At 37.0% G+C, this 20641-nt stretch overlaps 1 protein-coding gene across 1 annotated transcript in view; it reads left to right on the top strand.

Moving 5' to 3' along the window:
• The window catches only part of LOC122804652 (inter-alpha-trypsin inhibitor heavy chain H3-like), a 1432534-nt gene that overhangs the window by 1396374 nt on the left and 15519 nt on the right, over window positions 1-20641 (top strand). The window contains exon 20 of the mRNA XM_044074635.1: window positions 3498-3670. Within this exon, the coding sequence (XP_043930570.1) occupies window positions 3498-3670 (173 nt within the window). The remainder of the gene's footprint in view (window positions 1-3497; window positions 3671-20641) is intronic.

The following is a 20641-nucleotide window of genomic DNA, read 5'->3' as shown; positions in this document are numbered from 1 at the left end:
CATTAATTACTATATGTACTTTATATATAACACTAGTTCATTAATTACAATATGTACAGCATTCATTAATTACAATATGTACAGCATTCATTAATTACTAGATGTACTTTATATATAACACTAGTTCATTAATTACAATATGTACAGCATTCATTAATTACAATATGTACAGCATTCATTAATTACTAGATGTACTTTATATATAACACTAGTTCATTAATTACAATATGTACAGCATTCATTAATTACTAGATGTACTTTATATATAACACTAGTTCATTAATTACAATATGTACAGCATTCATTAATTACAATATGTACAGCATTCATTAATTACTAGATGTACTTTATATATAACACTAATTCATTAATTACAATATGTACAGCATTCATTAATTACAATATGTACAGCATTCATTAATTACAATATGTACAGCATTCATTAATTACAATATGTACAGCATTCATTAATTACTAGATGTACTTTATATATAACACTAATTCATTAATTACAATATGTACAGCATTCATTAATTACTAGATGTACTTTATATATAACACTAGTTCATTAATTACAATATGTGCATTACGTACAACAGTAGTTCATTAATTACGATATGTACAGCATTCATTAATTACAATATGTACAGCATTCATTAATTACTAGATGTACTTTATATATAACACTAGTTCATTAATTACAATATGTACAGCATTCATTAATTACTAGATGTACTTTATATATAACACTAGTTCATTAATTACAATATGTACGTTACATACATCAGTAGTTCATTAATTACAATATGTACAGCATTCATTAATTACGATATGTACATTACGTATAACACTAGTTCATTAATTACAATATGTGCATTACGTACAACAGTAATTCATTAATTACAATATGTACAGCATTCATTAATTACTAGATGTACTTTATATATAACACTAGTTCATTAATTACGATATGTACGTTACATACATCAGTAGTTCATTAATTACAATATGTACATTACGTACAACAGTAGTTCATTAATTACAATATGCACTTTATGTATAACAGTAGTTAATTAATTGTGATATGTACTTTACGTACAACAGTAGTTTACAGGAGTGTAAATGGATGCGAGATGTAGTGGAGAGGAGATCAGAGGCAGCAGAAATAGTGAAGAGCTGCTTACATAATTGTGACCCCTTTGTAGAGAGGACCATTGGGATTCCTTTATAAGGCATTTTTTTAACTGTTCAGTGATACATAAATACATAAATACAAATAAAACAGCAACCTGTATAATGCCTTACTCACAAATTTGGTGTTAGATTTACCCACAGTTGTAACCTTTTGGTCTCTTGGACATCCTTCTTGGCCACTGTTTATAAAGCAGAGAAAAATCCTGTTGAACCATTGATTAATATGCTTTATTATGCACTGTTGATTACCCTGTACTATGTATTATTATGCCTTACTAGCTGAGATATAAAAATATCTGTGAATATATTTGTTTAGTAACTCTAGAGTTTATTACTTACCCCACCTATTAGCTACCTTGTATTGTACAAAGCAAGGATATAACTTAAAGAGGCATCCAAGCACAATGTCCAACTGAACATCCCAGCAGACATGTTATTTCTCAATAACTTGTCCTGGAACATTAAAGAGCTGTTTTCTTAGTATGACTAGAAACAAGTGACAAAACTTGATAAACACACACACACAAACACACACACACACACACACACACACACACACACACACCCACACACACAAAATGGTCCTAAGCTGCATTATATAAGGTTAATTATGTGAACTGTGCTGTAAAGCCCTGTAAGTTATCCCATGTGATGTTGCATTCATATGTAACCTGGGCTATACTGTATTTATTCCATTACTAGGCACAGTGACCTGTGCTATGGCATAAAATGGATCAAAAATACTTAATTGTTATTGAACTATATCCATCACTAACAAAGAGTAGCACAAATCCACAGCGGGAACTTCTTCCATACCCAAGTCTTATCAAAGCACATATGAATCAGCCAACAGGCTAAGAAAGAGCAGGAAAAAAGGCTCCCATCTGTGCCACTGGCAAGCTGGGTGTGAGAATGGACCTGATGAGATGGAAGGGTTAGTGTGGGGTATACGATGAAGTAGCTTTCAGCCAGTTTGTCACATCCTCAGAGGAGAAATCAGTTCCTGTCACTGCCTGCAGGGCACATGGATGTGTGTGCCATGAGTGCATGGCACATAGATGTGTGTACCATCAGTGCATGGCACATGGATGTGTGTGCCATCAGTGCATGGCACATGGATGTGTGTGCCATCAGTGCATGACACATGGATGTGTGTGCCATCAGTGCATGGAACATGGATGTGTGTGCCTTGAGTGCATGACACAGAGATGTGTGTGCCATCAGTGCATGGCACATGGATGTGAGTACCATGAGTGCATAACACATGGATGTGTGTGCCATCAGTGCATGACACATGGATGTGTGTACCATGAGTGCATGACACATGGATGTGTGTGCCATCAGTGCATGACACATGGATGTGTGTACCATGAGTGAATGACACATGGATGTGTGTGCCATGAGTGCATGACAAACGGATGTGTGTGCCATGAGTGCATGGCATTTGGATGTGTGTGCCATGAGTGCATGATGCATGAATGTGCTATTTATTAAAAAGACAAGTGAGCTGGTCTGTTGACCCTTTTTTAGCCATGACTGAGCTCATAGGTGACCAGTAAAAAGGTGAGCCATCATAAGTTCAATACATAAATGAGCACTGTATAATAATGAAATGAGGTAAAGAGTTGGAAAGTGGTATATAAGCATGATACAATTGCATAGTAACATGGTATTTAGTAGTGATATTAAATGTTTTGTTGTGTTTTGTTGGTTAACCTGTACTATGCTATATTAATCCATTATAGATAGCTGTACTAAAATGTATTAAGCCCTTATGGTCACCATTTACTCAGCTGTATGGTGCATAAGCCTTGATGGTTATCATGTATATGATTGCATAATGTACTGCTGGTTATCCTGTACAAGCTATGCAAGGCTGTATTAAGCCTCAAAGTTTAACTTGAATAATTCTGTGTTAAGTCTGGTTGTTTACCCTGTACTACAGAGTCTTTATCTCTGGTGTTTGCCCTGTACAAGGCTGTATTAAACTTTGGTGTTTGGCCTGCGCAATGCTTTACTAACTCCTACTGGCTACCCTGTACTATGGTATATTAAGCCATGAGGGTTTCTTTGCATTGCTGTGTTTAATCCCTGGTGTTTATTCAGTACTAAGCTATATTTTGCCCACAAAGGCCGCTTTCATTATAATTACTTTGGTTGTATTATCACTGAAAAGGTTTTGTTGTTGAGGCTACATTCCTGGACATCAGATGGATAACTGAATAAATGAATTAAGAATAACCGTGGCTTGATTAGCTTTTCTCATGTTCTTTATACCGCTGATGTCTGTCTTTCCCTTTCAGCCTGATGCTTGTAATTACCAAGGAGAAGAGCCTGACGATTACTTTTGGGGATGGAGCTACATTTGTCATCATCTTGCATCGCGTCTGGAAGAAACATCCCCTTCATCAGGACTTCCTGGGGCTATATACTCTAGATGAGCATCAGTTTTCTACACAAACCCATGGCCTTATGGGTAGGCATGTCAACTTGTTCTGCAAAAATAATGAGTTCTTAGTCTCTCTAAAAATGTTGTTTTAGAATAAATTTGCTATCAGAGGCTCCTAGTGTCAAACCTTTAAATCACTCTGCCAAATTAATTTGCAGGTGCCACCATTTGTGGGCAAAAGCAAATGGGTAATTAGTATTAGATACCCCCACACTCTGCTGCAAGCTTCTCCACTGATGCCATTTTCCATACAACAGACACAGCCAGGGAAAAACTACAGTGCAAGAGTGGTCTCTAAATTGCTTAGGTTTTTTTGCAGTGTGTAAACATTCAGAGCTATGGTTTCTGCATCACAGTAAGCCTTTCTGAATGTCATGGTTAGTTCAGACACCATATTATCTAATTCATCTAAACTGCTGAATATATGTTAAGGCTGGATCATTGGTGGGGGGTAGCAACTGGAGCCTTCACATTTTACAATGTACTTTGTCGCAATAGTAGAGTAACACACAGCATTTTTAAATTATTCTGGAAGTTAACATTTGGATTTGTAGTGGTTTTCTGACAGCAGCTTTGGTGTTCTGCTTTATATTTTATAAAATGAAACACATATTGCTAATATAACCTTATGCAGAAACAGATGTAAAATGCCTGAACTGTACTCCTCTTACTTTATCTGTGACATGAAGGGGTCCTGACTGCAGCTGTGATAATCTGCATTGCTCTTTATAGTGGTGGAGAAAAGACACACACCAAATACACACACCCACAGATACACACATGCATGCACATGGACACACACATGCACATATGTACACACACACACACACACACACACACACACACACAAATGCATAAGCAGACACAGATGCACACATGCACACACGTGTGTGCACACATGTATACCACTGTGATTAGCGTAGTAAAGTTGCACTATGAAAAATGGAAAATGCAACATTTTGAAGTACCTGAGGAGGACAATATTTAACACTGCAGTACTGAATTAAAAAGAAATGGAGCAGACATTTTTAGCAACAGAACACTATTGTGCCATGACAAGTCATGTTTGGAGAAACCCAAGTTGAGGTACATACATCTTGACTGAAGAAGTGACATTTGCATCATGGTATATAGCAACAGAGATGAGCAGTATACTTTCCTAATAGCTAGTACTTTAAAATATAAACCACAGACTTGTGTTTATAATTCAATGCTACCTATAATACTCTGCAGTGTTATTATCCAGTCATTCATCTCCAGCCATGTTAGTAAGTTCCAGTGAAAAAATAACTCAGAAAAAACAAATTAGATCCAAGCTGCTCTACAAGCATACAACTTTATTACCAGTCTGGTACCTCAGCTGTTCGCCTTCCCAGAATATGACATAAAAACATTAATTGTTGCTTTATACAGGTAAGAATCCAATTAATTGCAGAGTTAAACAATCAAGCAATTTAAACTGGAGTAAGTATATTATTACGTTTATACACCAAAGTAGATATATTTATTTAAAAATACCTTCAAATAAGAGTTTACACTCAAAAACATAAATTATGTTCCTGATTTAACCCCTGGGGGATAAAGTTCTATAATTTAATATCATTTTCATCCCCAATTCATTTAATTTATTTATAAAATTATTCCCTCTGGGAAGAAAAGGCTGTTCCAATACCTTGAAAAAGAACCCAGCATCTGATCCCCAGTGTTCCTTAAAAAGTTCTGCCACCAGACTTTTCATATTATGATTCCTTATATGAACCAAGTCTTCCAAGATACAAACTGTTTGTTTGACCCACATAGCAAGCTGGAAACCTACAATCACATCAAATAATATATACCACCCCACCAGACTCACAACTAAACTTTCTAGTAGAAATGCACTTTCTCCCATTTATTTTTGTTCTAGTAAGATTTTTAACTTTAGAACATACTTTACAATTTCCACAAGCAAATATATCCCTTAAATCTGATGTCTGAGTTCATTGCCTATGACCATAATTCAAATAAAAAAAAAATAATATATATATATATATATATATATATATATATCTACTGTAAGAGAAAGTAACAAATTAAGGAAGTTTACCTTCTACTTCATCATTATAAACTACATGCCAATGGTCCCTAATACCCTACAAAACAAAGGAGAAAGTTGAATATTTTGAAACAAAAAACATCTTTTCTTTACTTTTTTCCATACATCCATCAACAGCCCAATTGTCTCGTCCTTCATTATATATTCTTGTCGACCTTCTAAAAGCCTTCCTTTAGATTTATTAATTTGTACTTCTGAATATCCCCAATTTTTGAGCCTGTTCCCTACCCCAATTAACTCCTTCTCCCTTAAAATGTTATCTGGCATACTATTAAAATTTCTACTAAATTCACCATAACCATAATGAGTCAACCAAGTAAGGTGGATGCATGCTGGTCACATGTAAAAAATATTTACTGCTGTAGTTTATATTTAATAACATTCTCCCCATCGACATATAATGTAACATCTAAGTAGTTGATACATTTCCTGTTTAACTCCCATACAAATTTGACTCCATAGGGATTCTCATTTATATCTTTAAAAACCTCAAAAAAATCAGTCTCACCACCCTTACATACAAAAACAAATAATCTATATATCTTTTAAACAAAATCACATACTCAGAAAAAAAACTTAGTAGGGTACACAAACTTCCTTTCAAAATCACCTATATATAATACAACATAACTGGTAGCAAAAGATGGCCCCATAGCTGTATCCTTCACTTGTAAATAAATTCCACCCCCAAAACAGAACAGAATAGAATAATCAATATAATCAAATATAATCATACCTCCTGCCTTACCTGGCTTCAAAATATGAACTGAATGATTCTTAATCGGTCTAATCATTAATGTTCATCAAAGGTCTGGTTGTATCTAAGCCTGTTCCTTTTTCTTGTCTCAGCATAATTATATATATATATATCAGATTTGCATGTTTTATTGAATGTAGAAACCAGTGGGTGAGAGGGTGGGTTTTAAGTCGTCTTCTTTTTAAATTGATTACTAACTTCCTAGTAAATAATCTTAATTCTAAATGAGTGTCCACTAATCAAAATGTTTTGTAAGTATAAACTTAACAGTGTAAGAAACTTCTCTGTGTGGAAGATTTTCAGTCCATATATTTCTAGTTAATCACTGTATATTAATCAGATCAGACAATAGCAGTATAAGTAGTGAATGTAAACTTGTCTTAAGTCAAAACAAAGCAAAACAAAAAGTAATAATAGAAAATGTATAACTGTACAGCATTACTACGTATTTGAAAGTAATCCAAGCAAGGCAGGCAGTCTGTTTCCAGTCGAAAATCCTTTATTAAGGACGTTTTTTTTATTAAGTACTAAAACCTTTTTTGAAAAATGAAAAATAGTCTTGGGTTATGGTAACGTGGCTGTAATTAAAAGTGCTAAAATCATTGTGTGTAAAAACAATACCTTCGTGTTCCTGATCTGTTAAAATCTCATCCTTTTTTCTTTGCCCTCTCCCATATATATTTGTTTCTCCCTTGTATGACCTCTGGACAGTGGTAGGTTTGGTTCTAGAACATTCCCCCTTTGATTTGCTATCCTTTGAGATCTCCTTAAACTCCTTAAAGGGGGAAATTCTAAAGGGTCTGGGTAATACCCATCCCCTCCTTGATATACATTCTATATATATATATATATATATATATATATATATACACACACACACACACACACACACACACACACACACACACACACACACACACACACACATGCGTTACTATTAAAATCCTGAAACGGATTTTGTCGAGCGATTGCATAATTGAAAAAAAATATTGGAAATAAAAACATTGGAAGGGCAAAAATAACAAAACCAGTTATATCAACCTGTTCCTATTCGATAAAGTCAAAAATACCTAGCGTACCTTGCCTTCCAGTCACTTCCAACTAATGTTTTGTAGGGGGGAAAAGCCCCCTGCACCCCCACACCCCCTGCTAACTATATATACAAACTCCAAGATCGCACTACAGTGAGGTAATGGGTATATTTCCCGATCCCCACTGTACCGCAATCTCCAGGTAGAATGTTGACCTCACAACATTGAATGCACACTAGCATTCACTGTTGTTGAGTTGACCATTTTCGGTTTGACCTTCCATGAACTGGAAATTAGCCTTTCAACCATTCCCTGCACACGTGAATGTTGTCCTAAATTTTGATAGTAAATATATATATATATATATATATATATATATATATATATATATATATATATTTATAGATACATATAGATATATAGATAAATATATATAAGTATATATGTGTGTCTGTGTGTGTGTGCGTGTGTGTGTGTGTGTGTGTGTGTGTGTGTGTGTGTGTGTGTGTGTGTAGTACATAATATACAGGATTATTATTATTATTAGGTCACCAATCATACCCCACTTATTATGCGTCTGAGACATGGATGCAAAGAAATTTACCTCAAGATCGAAGCTCGAGAGACGGGAATCTTGGCATCCATGTGGAGAACACATAATTTATGGTTATGATCAGTGAGACAATCATAATTCTTTGTAGTGCTTGGAGCTTTATCTGCTCCATGTACAACTTGTTAAAGGCGGAACAGTTGTAAAGTGTTTTCCCGGCTTTCAAAGCTATACAGCACTTAGAGGGGGCTGTCAGGGGGTAATGTAAAGTAATCGGCGATGTTTACACTCACCTTTCATACCTCTCAGCTGTCCACATTATTGCTTCATGTTTTTGGACTGTTAATCTTAAAATATTTGGTTTTGGACAAACAATTGAGGCTTGAAGTCACTAAATAATGCCATACATTTGAGTTTCAGTTCACATTCAGACTATGAAGGTGAACACACATCCTGTTATTGCAGCAACTTTTAATTTTTTTTTTTTACACAAAGTTAGGGATATGTTAACTGTATGGCCAGCAGGCAGATACAAATGTTTCGTTCTGCTGCTGTCGTTTTCTAGTCAGTACAGGCAGGTTTTACTGCCTAGCATGGGACCTGACCTTAACAACTTTCACAGGGTGTGCTTATCTTTTGTTAAGGTTGGGTCGCATAGCATTGTGGCACTTAACTGGCTTGTCTTTTTCTGAATATCAGAGCATAATCAGTGCACTTCATGGACTACATAGTGTGGTGATTACACTCCAGCATGCTACATTTATGTAGTGCATGAAGTGCAGTGATTACATTCCAACATACTACATATATGTAGTGCATGAAGTGTAGTGCTTACACTCCAACATACTACATATATGTAGTGCATGAAGTGCAGTGATTACATTCCAACATACTATAATTATGTAGTCCATGAAGTACAGTGATTACACTCCAACATAATACATATATGTAGTGCATGAAGTGCAGTGATTACACTCCAACATGCTACATTTATGTAGTGCATGAAGTGCAATGATTACACTCCAACATGCTACATTTATGTAGTCCATGAAGTACAGTGATTACACTCCAACATACTACATATATGTAGTGCATGAAGTGCAGTGATTACACTCCAACATACTACATATATGTAGTGCATGAAGTGCAGTGATTGCATTCCAACATACTACATTTATGTAGTCCATGAAGTACAGTGATTGCACTCCAACATACTACATATATGTAGTGCATGAAGTGCAGTGATTACACTCCAAACATGCTACATTTATGTAGTCCATGAAGTACAGTGATTACACTCCAACATACTACATATATGCAGTGCATGAAGTGCAGTGATTACACTCCAACATACTACATATATGTAGTGCATGAAGTGCAGTGATTACACTCCAACATACTACATATACGTAGTGCATGAAGTGCAGTGATTACACTCCAACATACTACATATATGTAGTGCATGAAGTGCAGTGATTACACTCCAACATACTACATATACATAGTGCATGAAGTACAGTGATTACATTCCAACGTACTGCAGATATGTAGTCCATGAAGTGCAGTGATTACACTCCAACATGCTACATTTATGTAGTCCATTAAGTCCAGTGATTACATTCCAACATACTACATATACGTAGTCCATGAAGTGCAGTGATTACACTCCAACATGCCACATATACATAGTGCATGAAGTGCAGTGATTACACTCCAACATACTACATATACGTAGTCCATGAAGTGCAGTGATTACACTCCAACATGCCACATATGCGTAGTCCATGAAGTGCAGTGATTACACTCCAACCTGCTACATTTATGTAGTGCATGAAGTGTGGTGATTACATTCCAACATGCCACATATACATAGTGCATGAAGTGCAGTGATTACACTCCAACATACCACAAATGTGTAGTCCATGAAGTGCAATGATTACACTCCAACATACTACATATATGCAGTCCATGAAGTGCAGTGATCACACTCCAACATACTACATATATGTAGTGCATGAAGTGCAGTGATTACATTCCAACGTACTGCAGATATGTAGTCCATGAAGTGCAGTGATTACACTCCAACATACTACATATATGTAGTGCATGAAGTGCAGTGATTACACTCCAACATACTACATATATGTAGTCCATGAAGTGCAGCAATTACATTCCAACGTACTGCAAATATGTAGTGCATGAAGTGCAGTGATTACATTCCAACATACTACATATATGTAGTCCATGAAGTGCAGTGATTACACTCCAACATACTACATATATGTAGTGCATGGAGTATGGTGATTACACTACAATATACTGAAAAGGCAAATCAGTTATGAGCTATTATAATGTGAGACCCAGTCTTAGCAAATGTTAAGCACCCCCTGCTGAATTTGCTAAGGTCGGGTCTAATGTTAGCCAGTCAAATCTGCCAGTACTGATTGGCAAAAATAGAGTCAGAATAAAAACAAATTTGTTTCTGCTTGCTGTCCATAATGGTAACACTCTCCTGGCTTCCTGTTATTCTAACTAGTTTCTAAGTTTAGAAGAGGATATCTGATCACCTGCATTTTCTGAAAAATATGAAATCTGAACCTTAAATGTATGTCATTATTTTTGTCAATATATTACTCAGTAATTTGTCTGAAAACTTCGGATTTTATGAGAAATAGACGAAACATAATAGAGAAAAATCTGGACATTCTGCAAACATCTGGACAGTTGAGAGGCATGGAAGGTGAATGTAAACATACGAGACTGTGTTACACTGTGCTTCTGACAGCACTCGCTAAGTGCTTTATGGCCTTCGAAGCCGATACAATGCGTAGCTTTTCGTTCTTTTGACTAGTAGTAGTAAAGTCCCATGCGCTACAACGAATATGATCAGATCTCTGATCATATCCCTTAATTACTTGTTTTGACATGAATGGGCAGGAGTTCACCTCTGAAGTGAACTTCCTGGCATGAATGTCTCAAACACACACATAATAAGTAGGATATCGTCTGTGACCGGATCATAATCCTGTATATTATATACAGAGAGAGTGACAGAATTGCAACATATTTTATGTCGTATCACAAATCCTATTCTAAGTGAACATAAACAGTTCCTTATCCTATACCACCACCGACATATACACCTGTTCCTGGATGGGGTGCATTTGCAGCATAATATGTGCAGTTGTGGACATTGGTCAGTATTTTTCAGTGCACTACTGTGGTAAACAAATATAAGTAAATAAATAAGTAAACAGCAAACAGCTTTCTATCTTAAGAATGTGGCATACCTATCAGCAGCATACATGTGTGGAAGAATATGTGTCAGGGTTTACAGAAGCTGCCTACAATACACATTATAAATGAAATATACCTATTTACATAGTGTGGTTCCCAGCAGGTAGTAGTTTTTATGCAACTTCAATAAACATGTAGCAAGAGTACTATAGACATGTAGACAATGAACACAGACCGAAAGAGTTATACAGCACAACTGATGTGACATAAATTATGTGGAAATACCCTGGTATCAGGCAGTTACATTGCTTTTTGATGTAAAGGTGATCTCATATATGTCAGTATCTCAGAATACAACAGACTTCTGTGCCATATTAACTGCCATATTCTGCTTTTAAGCATCAGATACCATTAGTGGACCTCATTAGCATGCAAGGTTTCAGAATTTCGAAGACTGATGGCACATAATGCCAGGGTCTGCCAACCCTTATTGAGTCCAAAAAACATGTGCCAAAACCCAAAAGTCTTGCAGAGGAAGCCAGCTGTGTTATTGTAGAGGGAGAGCTTGTTTACTATGATCCAAGCAGGCTGGTTTCAGTGTCCAAAGCATGTATAAGAGCTGGTGGGGGGAGGAATGATGATACTCAGCCTGAGGCACGGGGGGGGGGACTTGATGGGATTGGGCAGGCTATTGTGGAAGCATCAGTGAAGTTCAGAGCTATAAAAAGTGGCCAGAGTCAGTTAAAATTCAGTCAGAACTTCAGGAAAGGTGTGGACTCCTCTAAAGAGATCATTAAAAGCTTACAGTGCTCTTCTGAATAATACCAGCTGAGAGGGTCACCATGGAGAGGAGACCTCAGCAGAATCACACTTCCTCAGAAGTAATCACATCCAGCAGAACTACTACAAACTTACAAAAAAAGAAAATCAGCCCTACAGATGAACAAGTGGGATGCAAAGTTTATTACCAGAGTAACAGCTGGCCAGTTACAGAAATGTCTAGGCTTTTTAGGATTGTCTCGAGTATTGCAGGCTGTTATGATTACAGTGCAGTGTGGTCATATAAGGCTATACATACAACTAATATCTGCTAATATGTGGTAGTCAGAGAAGTACAATTACATGTGCATGTGTAATATTAAGGAGTATCATGCAATGCATAACACAGACCTGACGGCTCACATACATAAATAATGTAATTACTGTGCACATATCTTAATTATAACAATATGGTAACATACCGTTCCCAAGCAGTAGTACTAGCTGGACTAACCAGCATGTCACACTGTTATAAACACTTTGTCATGCTAGTAAAATGTAAGGAACTGAGCAGTTATGATTAGCATATTAACCAATCACTCATGAGTACTTGTTGGAAAGGTATATATATATATATATATATATATATATATATATATATATATACACATGGCAGGAGACATGATACAGCAGGAGGTGAAATGAAATGGCAGGCGTATTATGGGTATGTAAAACATTAGACTGTAAACTCTTTTACTTTTCAGTAAAATGTTCATGTGAAATAGATGGGTTTGTTGTACTTTCATGTGTCTGGTAGCAGGATGCTGCATTTAAGACACTGGTGTTACCACTAGTGCAGGAGTCCAGCAGGTATGCGCAGCAACGATGATCTTCTAACATTTCTACGTGTTGTCATGTGATTTATTTATTTACTTATTTATTTATATTTGTCTACCTGAATAATCTGACTTTTCTGTGGCAGCCCAGGGAGAAAAGCTCCATAAATAAATATAAAAAAGGCAAAGTACACAAATGAGACAGGAATGTCCCAGTTGGATAACATTATACAGAGTAAATTAACAAATAGTAGCAAAATCTGGAGATAATCCTACAGCTTTAAAATTACATTGATAAGTTTCACAATTACATATACAAAGCATATGCGATAGATCACTGTCGAAAACCAGTCACATTTATATACAGTTCCGTAGTAGTACCAGAGCACATTACAGATTGTAGTTATAATGCAGTACGGGGTAAAAGAGGGGAACTCTGAGATAATATTCAGATAGAGTGTGTACAGATAAAGTAAGGAAAGAAGAGTCGAGGTCTAGATGAATTAGAATTAGGTGATGTGGGAAAGAGAAATAAGTGAAAGTAGAGTGGAAAAGATAAGAGAAAGAACCGAGAGCAAGACAGAAAATCTGAACAGGGAAAACGCGAGCAGAATCAAGTAGGAAGGACTCATTCTGAGTGTGTATTACGAGTAAGAATAGAGAAATAGAATGGAGTAAATCCTGACCTAAGTTAAATTTCAGTTCTTTAAAACATGTGAGTGAGGAGAGAAAAGGGAGGAAAAGCTGCCCAGACAGGTGAAGACAGCGTGACATTAGACTGGGGTTAGAACAAGAGTAGAGCTATTTAAGGGAAGTAGTAGTGCAACCCTAATGACCCATGACCTAAAGTCAGGTAAGTACATAAGGCAGTCAACCTATGACTGAGACTCTGAGATAATATAGCCTATGACTGAGACTCTGAGATAATACAACCTATGACTGAGACCCTGAGATAATACAGCCTATGACTGAGACTCTGAGATAATACAGCCTATGACTGAGACTCTGAGATAATACAACCTATGACTGAGACTCTCAGGTAATACAACCTATGACTAAGACTCTGAGATAATACAACCTATGACTGAGACTCTGAGATAGTACAACCTATGACTGAGACTCTCAGGTAATACAACCTATGACTGAGACTCTGAGATAATACAACATATGACTGAGACCCTGAGATAATACAGACTATGACTGAGACTCTGAGATAATACAACCTATGACTGAGACTCTCAGGTAATACAACCTATGACTGAGACTGTGAGATAATACAACATATGACTGAGACTGTGAGATAATACAACATATGACTGAGACTCTGAGATAGTACAGCTTATGACTGAGACTCTGAGATAATACAGCCTATGACTGAGACTCTGAGATAGTACAACCTATGACTGAGACTCTCAGGTAAAACAACCTATGACTGAGACTCTCAGATAATACAACCTATGACTGAGACTCTCAGGTAAAACAACCTATGACTGAGACTCTGAGATAATACAGCCTATGACTGAGACTCTCAGGTAAAACAACCTATGACTGAGACTCTCAGGTAAAACAACCTATGGCTGAGACTCTGAGATAATACAGCCTATGACTGAGACCCTGAGATAATACAGCCTATGACTGAGACTCTGAGATAATACAGCCTATGACTGAGACTCTGAGATAATACAACCTATGACTGAGACACTGAGATAATACAGCCTATGACTGAGACTCTCAGGTAATACAACCTATGACTGAGACTCTGAGATAATACAACCTATGACTGAGACTGTGAGATAATACAACATATGACTGAGACTCTCAGGTAATACAACCTATGACTGAGACACTGAGATAGTACAGCCTATGACTGAGACTTTGAGATAATACAACCTATGACTGAGACTGTGAGATAATACAACCTATGACTGAGACACTGAGATAATAGCTGCTTTTTCTTTTGGTATACATCTTAGGTATGCCACCAAAATTAAATTGCATATTACTCAGAAGTATCTGTCACATTGCTATAATAATGTTCTTATAATATCAATTATCTAAGTTTCTACTATGTACTCTCACACTGGGGATATACAACTATGAGTATGGTTCATCGTCCACACAGACTGTAGTCACCACATGTATAATGCAGATTGAAAATGCCTATATTACTATTGTAGAAGCTGTGAAACCTTGGTTGAATTAGAGTTCTGATACCTATAGTATCTGCACATAAATCTGAAAGTATTGCAAAATATAACTATTGTACCATTTCTGTGTCATTTTTCTTCAAAATCAGACATTTGTATATTTTCTTAGACAGCTGTTTAACTCCACTGACAATATTTAAAACATATTATTGCAAAGACTTTCCCAAACCCAACAACATGCATAAAAAGCCTTAGATTAACAATAATGGTTGTGGTACATATTTTTTAACTGACCTTAGGGTTATATTTTTGACTATATGCAATGCTCATTTCATTTGTGGTGGTATCACTGTATGCTTGCACAGTGCTTGCAAGATATGTTATACTCCAGTACAGTAGCAAGAAAGTACACTCTGCTGCAATTACTACACAGTTATGTTAACACATCATGTATAATACATATATCTGACGAGTCATGGGTAATATGCAAACTAGAGCTGAACACGTCACTATTATAACTGTATATCCTGATACTGGAGGTCAAAAAGGATGCTTGAAATGCATTGTGTTTACCTTAAACAGACTGCTAATACAACTTGAATTAAAAAGGTAGAAAGGAACACAGGTAACACAGGAAATGAAGACCCCAGTGTTCCTACAATGATTACTACATCGGGGGTACTGCACTACAAAATGTATTTCACCTCCTGCACTAGTAAATGTGCACTTCTGTTAACTGTACAAATATCTTTCCAAAAGGAGAGAACAGATGCCTACTGCCTAGAACATATGCTGTAATATTCATTGCACATCTGGTAACATAAAGTATGTTGAACATATTTTATATTACTTGTGTTTGCCACTGCTATCAGTAGACATGTAATCCTATAAACCTTTATGAATGCATTCAATAAGTACTCATGTATAATTGGATAATATGTTACCCACAACTGTGAATGCTATTTTCAAATTTCCCCAGCTGATATAAATACATTTTAACTGTATGACAGAGCCTATCATACAGTATGTAATAAGGGGTAATATAGCTTCTGATACTTTTCCGTAGTTGTGCATGAGTAGATTGCTACAGTTTCACAACTCGTTGCTGCTGCTCGCTGCTTTACGTGATATGCCATTCAGTCAATCCGTCACGGCACTAGCATGTATAAAACCTTAACGTGTTGTTGTTCGTTGCTGTACATGACAGGCCGTTCAGTGTTCTAGACTCTTGAGCTCTTACTGCTTAGACTGTGGCATGCTGACAGAAAACAGCTTTATGCATATCCAGCAGGGCCAGAATGCATAATACCGAAACACGGCCAGAATCCATAATACCGAAACACGGCCAGAATCCATAATACCGAAACACGGCCAGAATCCATAATACTGAAACACGGCCAGAATCCATAATACTGAAACACGGCCAGAATCCATAATACCGAAACACGGCCAGAATCCATAATACCGAAACACGGCCAGAATCCATAATACCAAAACACGGCCAGAATCCATAATACCGAAACACGGCCAGAATCCATAATACTGAAACACGGCCAGAATCCACAATACCGAAACACGGCCAGAATCCATAATACCGAAACACGGCCAGAATCCATAATACCGAAACACGGCCAGAATCCATAATACCGAAACACGGCCAGAATCCATAATACTGAAACACGGCCAGAATCCATAATACCGAAACACGGCCAGAATCCATAATACCGAAACACGGCCAGAATCCATAATACTGAAACACGGCCAGAATCCATAATACCGAAACACGGCCAGAATCCATAATACCGAAACACGGCCAGAATCCATAATACTGAAACACGGCCAGAATCCATAATACTGAAACACGGCCAGAATCCATAATACCGAAACACGGCCAGAATCCATAATACCGAAACTATCTCTAATATTCTGTACATAAAAAATGAACAAGCACAGGAATCTGTCTAGTTCCAACCTCACTACCATGAGCGTTGAGGAAAAAATAAAAAACAGAGAAACTAGAGGTCTTAAAACTTCATTGATGAGCTCAGTCACAATAATTTCCAAAAATCATGAAACCCAGTTAGTCTTCCAAAGTAACAAACCTTTATGTGTTACAGACGAGCCAACCTCAGTAACAAAAGTCAGAAATATTTTAACAATGCTAAACAAATCAGCTTTTATGTACTTAGAAGTAAGTGTGGAAAATATACACTTTGTTTAATTTTAAACCAGCCTATTCATAGCAAACAATATAAATAGGCCCATAAAAGTACATTTTAGCAAGTGCTCACCCCCACACACTACTACTAATTAGATCAAACAAATGAAATCCTAGTTAAGGAAAATACTACCTATCTATTTGCAACCCACATTCCAAGATCAGGTGTTAAGAAAAGCATAACATATACATAAAAAAGATATCAACCATTGCTTTTCTCCTTTGCATTTTTGCAGGCTCTACCTCCACCCCAAATATGTAAACTCTGATATTGCTATATCTCAGGGAAGAGGAAATATTCTGAGAAACTGCCATCTTGGACTTAATATATGTTGGTCCATTTTTTCAGCTACAGTCTGTGCGTTATGTAACTCAGTAGCATGTGTCCTGATAGTTGAAATGTTCACTCTTGTATATTCTGATACTGCCTATATTTGTGAGCCTTTCTTTGGAAGTTGTTTAATGCAGATGGCAAAACTGACATTATAATGCTTGCTGTGGGCGGCTATTGTTTGTACCGATGCATAATTTTCCTGACGCAGCTATGTTATGTTCTTACAGTAAAAAGCTATTTGCCACCTTGACTGTCTATAATAGTAATGCCAGTTCCATACATATATATATATATATATATATATATATATATATATATATATATATGTAGTTATATACCATTATGACATTCAGATACAATTTGTAACTTGTGTGTGTGTGTGTGTGTGTGTGTATGTGTTTAAGAAAAGCAAACATACACTGAATTAATGCACTGAATAAAAATCTATATTGTCAATGTTAAATTGCTGCACGTTACACATAAGAATTGCTTGTTGCTTTGCCTCTTTAATTATTTCAAAAACATTGGAATACAACACAATAGTTAGCATTTTTAGAATCCTTTTTTGTGTATTTGTGCATATAACTATATACTGCATTAATTTATTGGAAAAAAGAACTGCCTTGTCAATATTACTATTCATTTGAATGTCATGCATAAATACTATTTGCAACATTGACCCTTTAATTAAACTGAAGACTCTGGAGTAGCTTGATGGGTGGCCACGGTGGTGCAGCGGTTAGCTTTGCCACTTCACAGCAAGAGGTTCACTGGTTTGATCCTCGGCTGGGGTGCCTTCTGTGCGGAGTCTGCATGTCCTCCCTGTGGTCACGTGGGTTTCCTCCGGGTGCTCCGGTTTCCTCTCACATACCAAATACATGCTGTAGGTTCATAGGTTAATACTAGGCTAACTGCCCTTGTGAGCCATTTTAAGCCTAGCCAGTTATCCCCTGTGAGATTCAAACCCTGTACCTTGTGTTTGTAAGGCAAACACCTTAACCATTAGACCACCCTCCCAACAGGTGTGTTGTAGGTGGATTGGATGCTCTAAACTGGACCTAGGCATGAGTGTGTGCATGTGTGTGTGCCTTCTGTGGAAGGTTGGGCACTGGGCTGGCAACTCAACACTGTAAAACTCCACTGCCAATCATGAGCAGACAGGTGATCCGCTGCGGTGACCCCTAACCTGGAAAAGCCAGAAGAAGAACACTCTGGAGTAGCTTGATACAAGGTATTTTAGAACCACTCCTGAGTACATGGTGTAATTAAATGGATGATGTAATGCTTCTGGAGTTTTTAAAGGGGCAATGCAGACTTCATGTGTAATATACAATTAAACTGTAACACTGAATATACTGATTTATAAATAAAAAATGTACTAATACTGTGTATGTTGGCTTTGCTTAAATAATTGTTTGCCAGAAGGCTAGTAGAGACTTTTGTCAGAGCGACACGTTGTAGATGAAGTGTGAGGGCGCGGTAATGTCTTTACATGAATTTATTACATACAAATGAATGTGTTTGCTAGGGCTATCCAGGGTTGTATACTATTCGATGCATTTTACGCCACTGAAGTCTGAAAATGAAAATAAGAAGTTTGTGATAAGTGTTGGAATCGTTTGTTTTATGTTACTGTTGCTATCTATGCTCACACACTTTTTGTTAAGTTCATTATACGCTGCTTTATGATTTCTGAATGAATCTGGTCATCATAGTGAGATGCTCACTAAGTAATATATATTTGCTAATTCATCTTTAATGTTTTCATGATTATTTGATTCAGTTACATTGTTAAGCACTTTGTCAAAAGCATTTTTAATAAAACGTGCCTATAAAAAAAAAAATAATTAAGAAATGTGAGACACAGTGTTCTAGCATTAAGCACTGGTGACTCACAAAGCTTATTTTGTCAGTTCAGTTCCTAGACTGGGGTGCCTCTGTCACAGACTGTCTTTCCTTCATAGTTTCATAGTTTCATAGTATACTACTAGGCTATCTGCCCTGGGGCATTTGTACACCTAGCCATAGTGATGTGGCTTTTGCCACCCCATGAAATGGTACAAAAAATGTACAGAATAAATTTAGAATACTGTGCCTCTGTCTAGTAGTGACACACTGAAGGTCCCCTTATATAATAGAATTACTTTACTGTGCCCCTGTCTAGCAGTGACACAGATGTGACCCCTGGGGTAAACTTATGATCTCCCATCCACTCATCAAGATTTCTCTTGAAGAGAGTCAGTGAGGGGCTCTGCCTAATATGAACTGGGATCTTGTTCCAAAGCATGGGAAGCCTCTGGGTTATGAATCTATCCCTCCAGCATGTCCTATTCATACTTGTGCCGTGGTTTAAGTCTTTAGCTCTCGTGGTTCTGATGGATTTGGATTTTTTGAGGTGGAGCATGTCCATCAGATCCTGATTGGACATGGCCTTGTACATCAGGCAGAGATCACCTCTGAGCAGGCGGTATGCTACTGAATAGAGCTGAAGTTTCTTTAGTCTGGCAGAATAAGACATATGTTGGAGACCCTTGATCCTCTTGGTGAGGTACTTTTGTGGTCTCTCCAGCTGTTGCAAATGTCGGGTGAGGTACATACCAAATGGGGCATTGTACTCAATCATGGGTCTGATGAGGGAGGAATATAAGGGTACAATGACATCCATGGATCTGGATGTGAATCCCTTCATGATGAGGTGTGCAAGGTAGAATGTTTTTCTAACCACTTTGGCAACGTGGGTGCCAAATGAAAGATCGCTGTCAACTTGGGTCCCTAGGTCTCTGATTACTTTTTCCGTACTCAGTGGGTTGCTGTCTATGTGATAATTTGTGGGTGCTTTGTTTTTCCCAAAGGGGATGACTATACATTTTTTGGCATTTAGTTTAAGGCCGTGACTCCGGCACCAGTTGCCCGTTTCTGTGAGGCCTTTTTGTAGGATGTATGTGTCTGCTGGTGTATCGACTATGGCGCCTAGTTTGCAGTCATCTATGAACTTTGTCAGCCACAGCCCTCCCATGTTTGCTTTAACATCTGA

The sequence above is a fragment of the Protopterus annectens genome, chromosome 6.part0 (assembly GCF_019279795.1).
Source record: "Protopterus annectens isolate FY-2018-M chromosome 6.part0, PAN1.0, whole genome shotgun sequence".
Taxonomy (NCBI): domain Eukaryota; kingdom Metazoa; phylum Chordata; order Ceratodontiformes; family Protopteridae; genus Protopterus; species Protopterus annectens.
The sequence above is the reverse complement of the archived record's forward strand: the minus strand, read 5'-3'. Positions and strand labels throughout refer to the sequence as shown.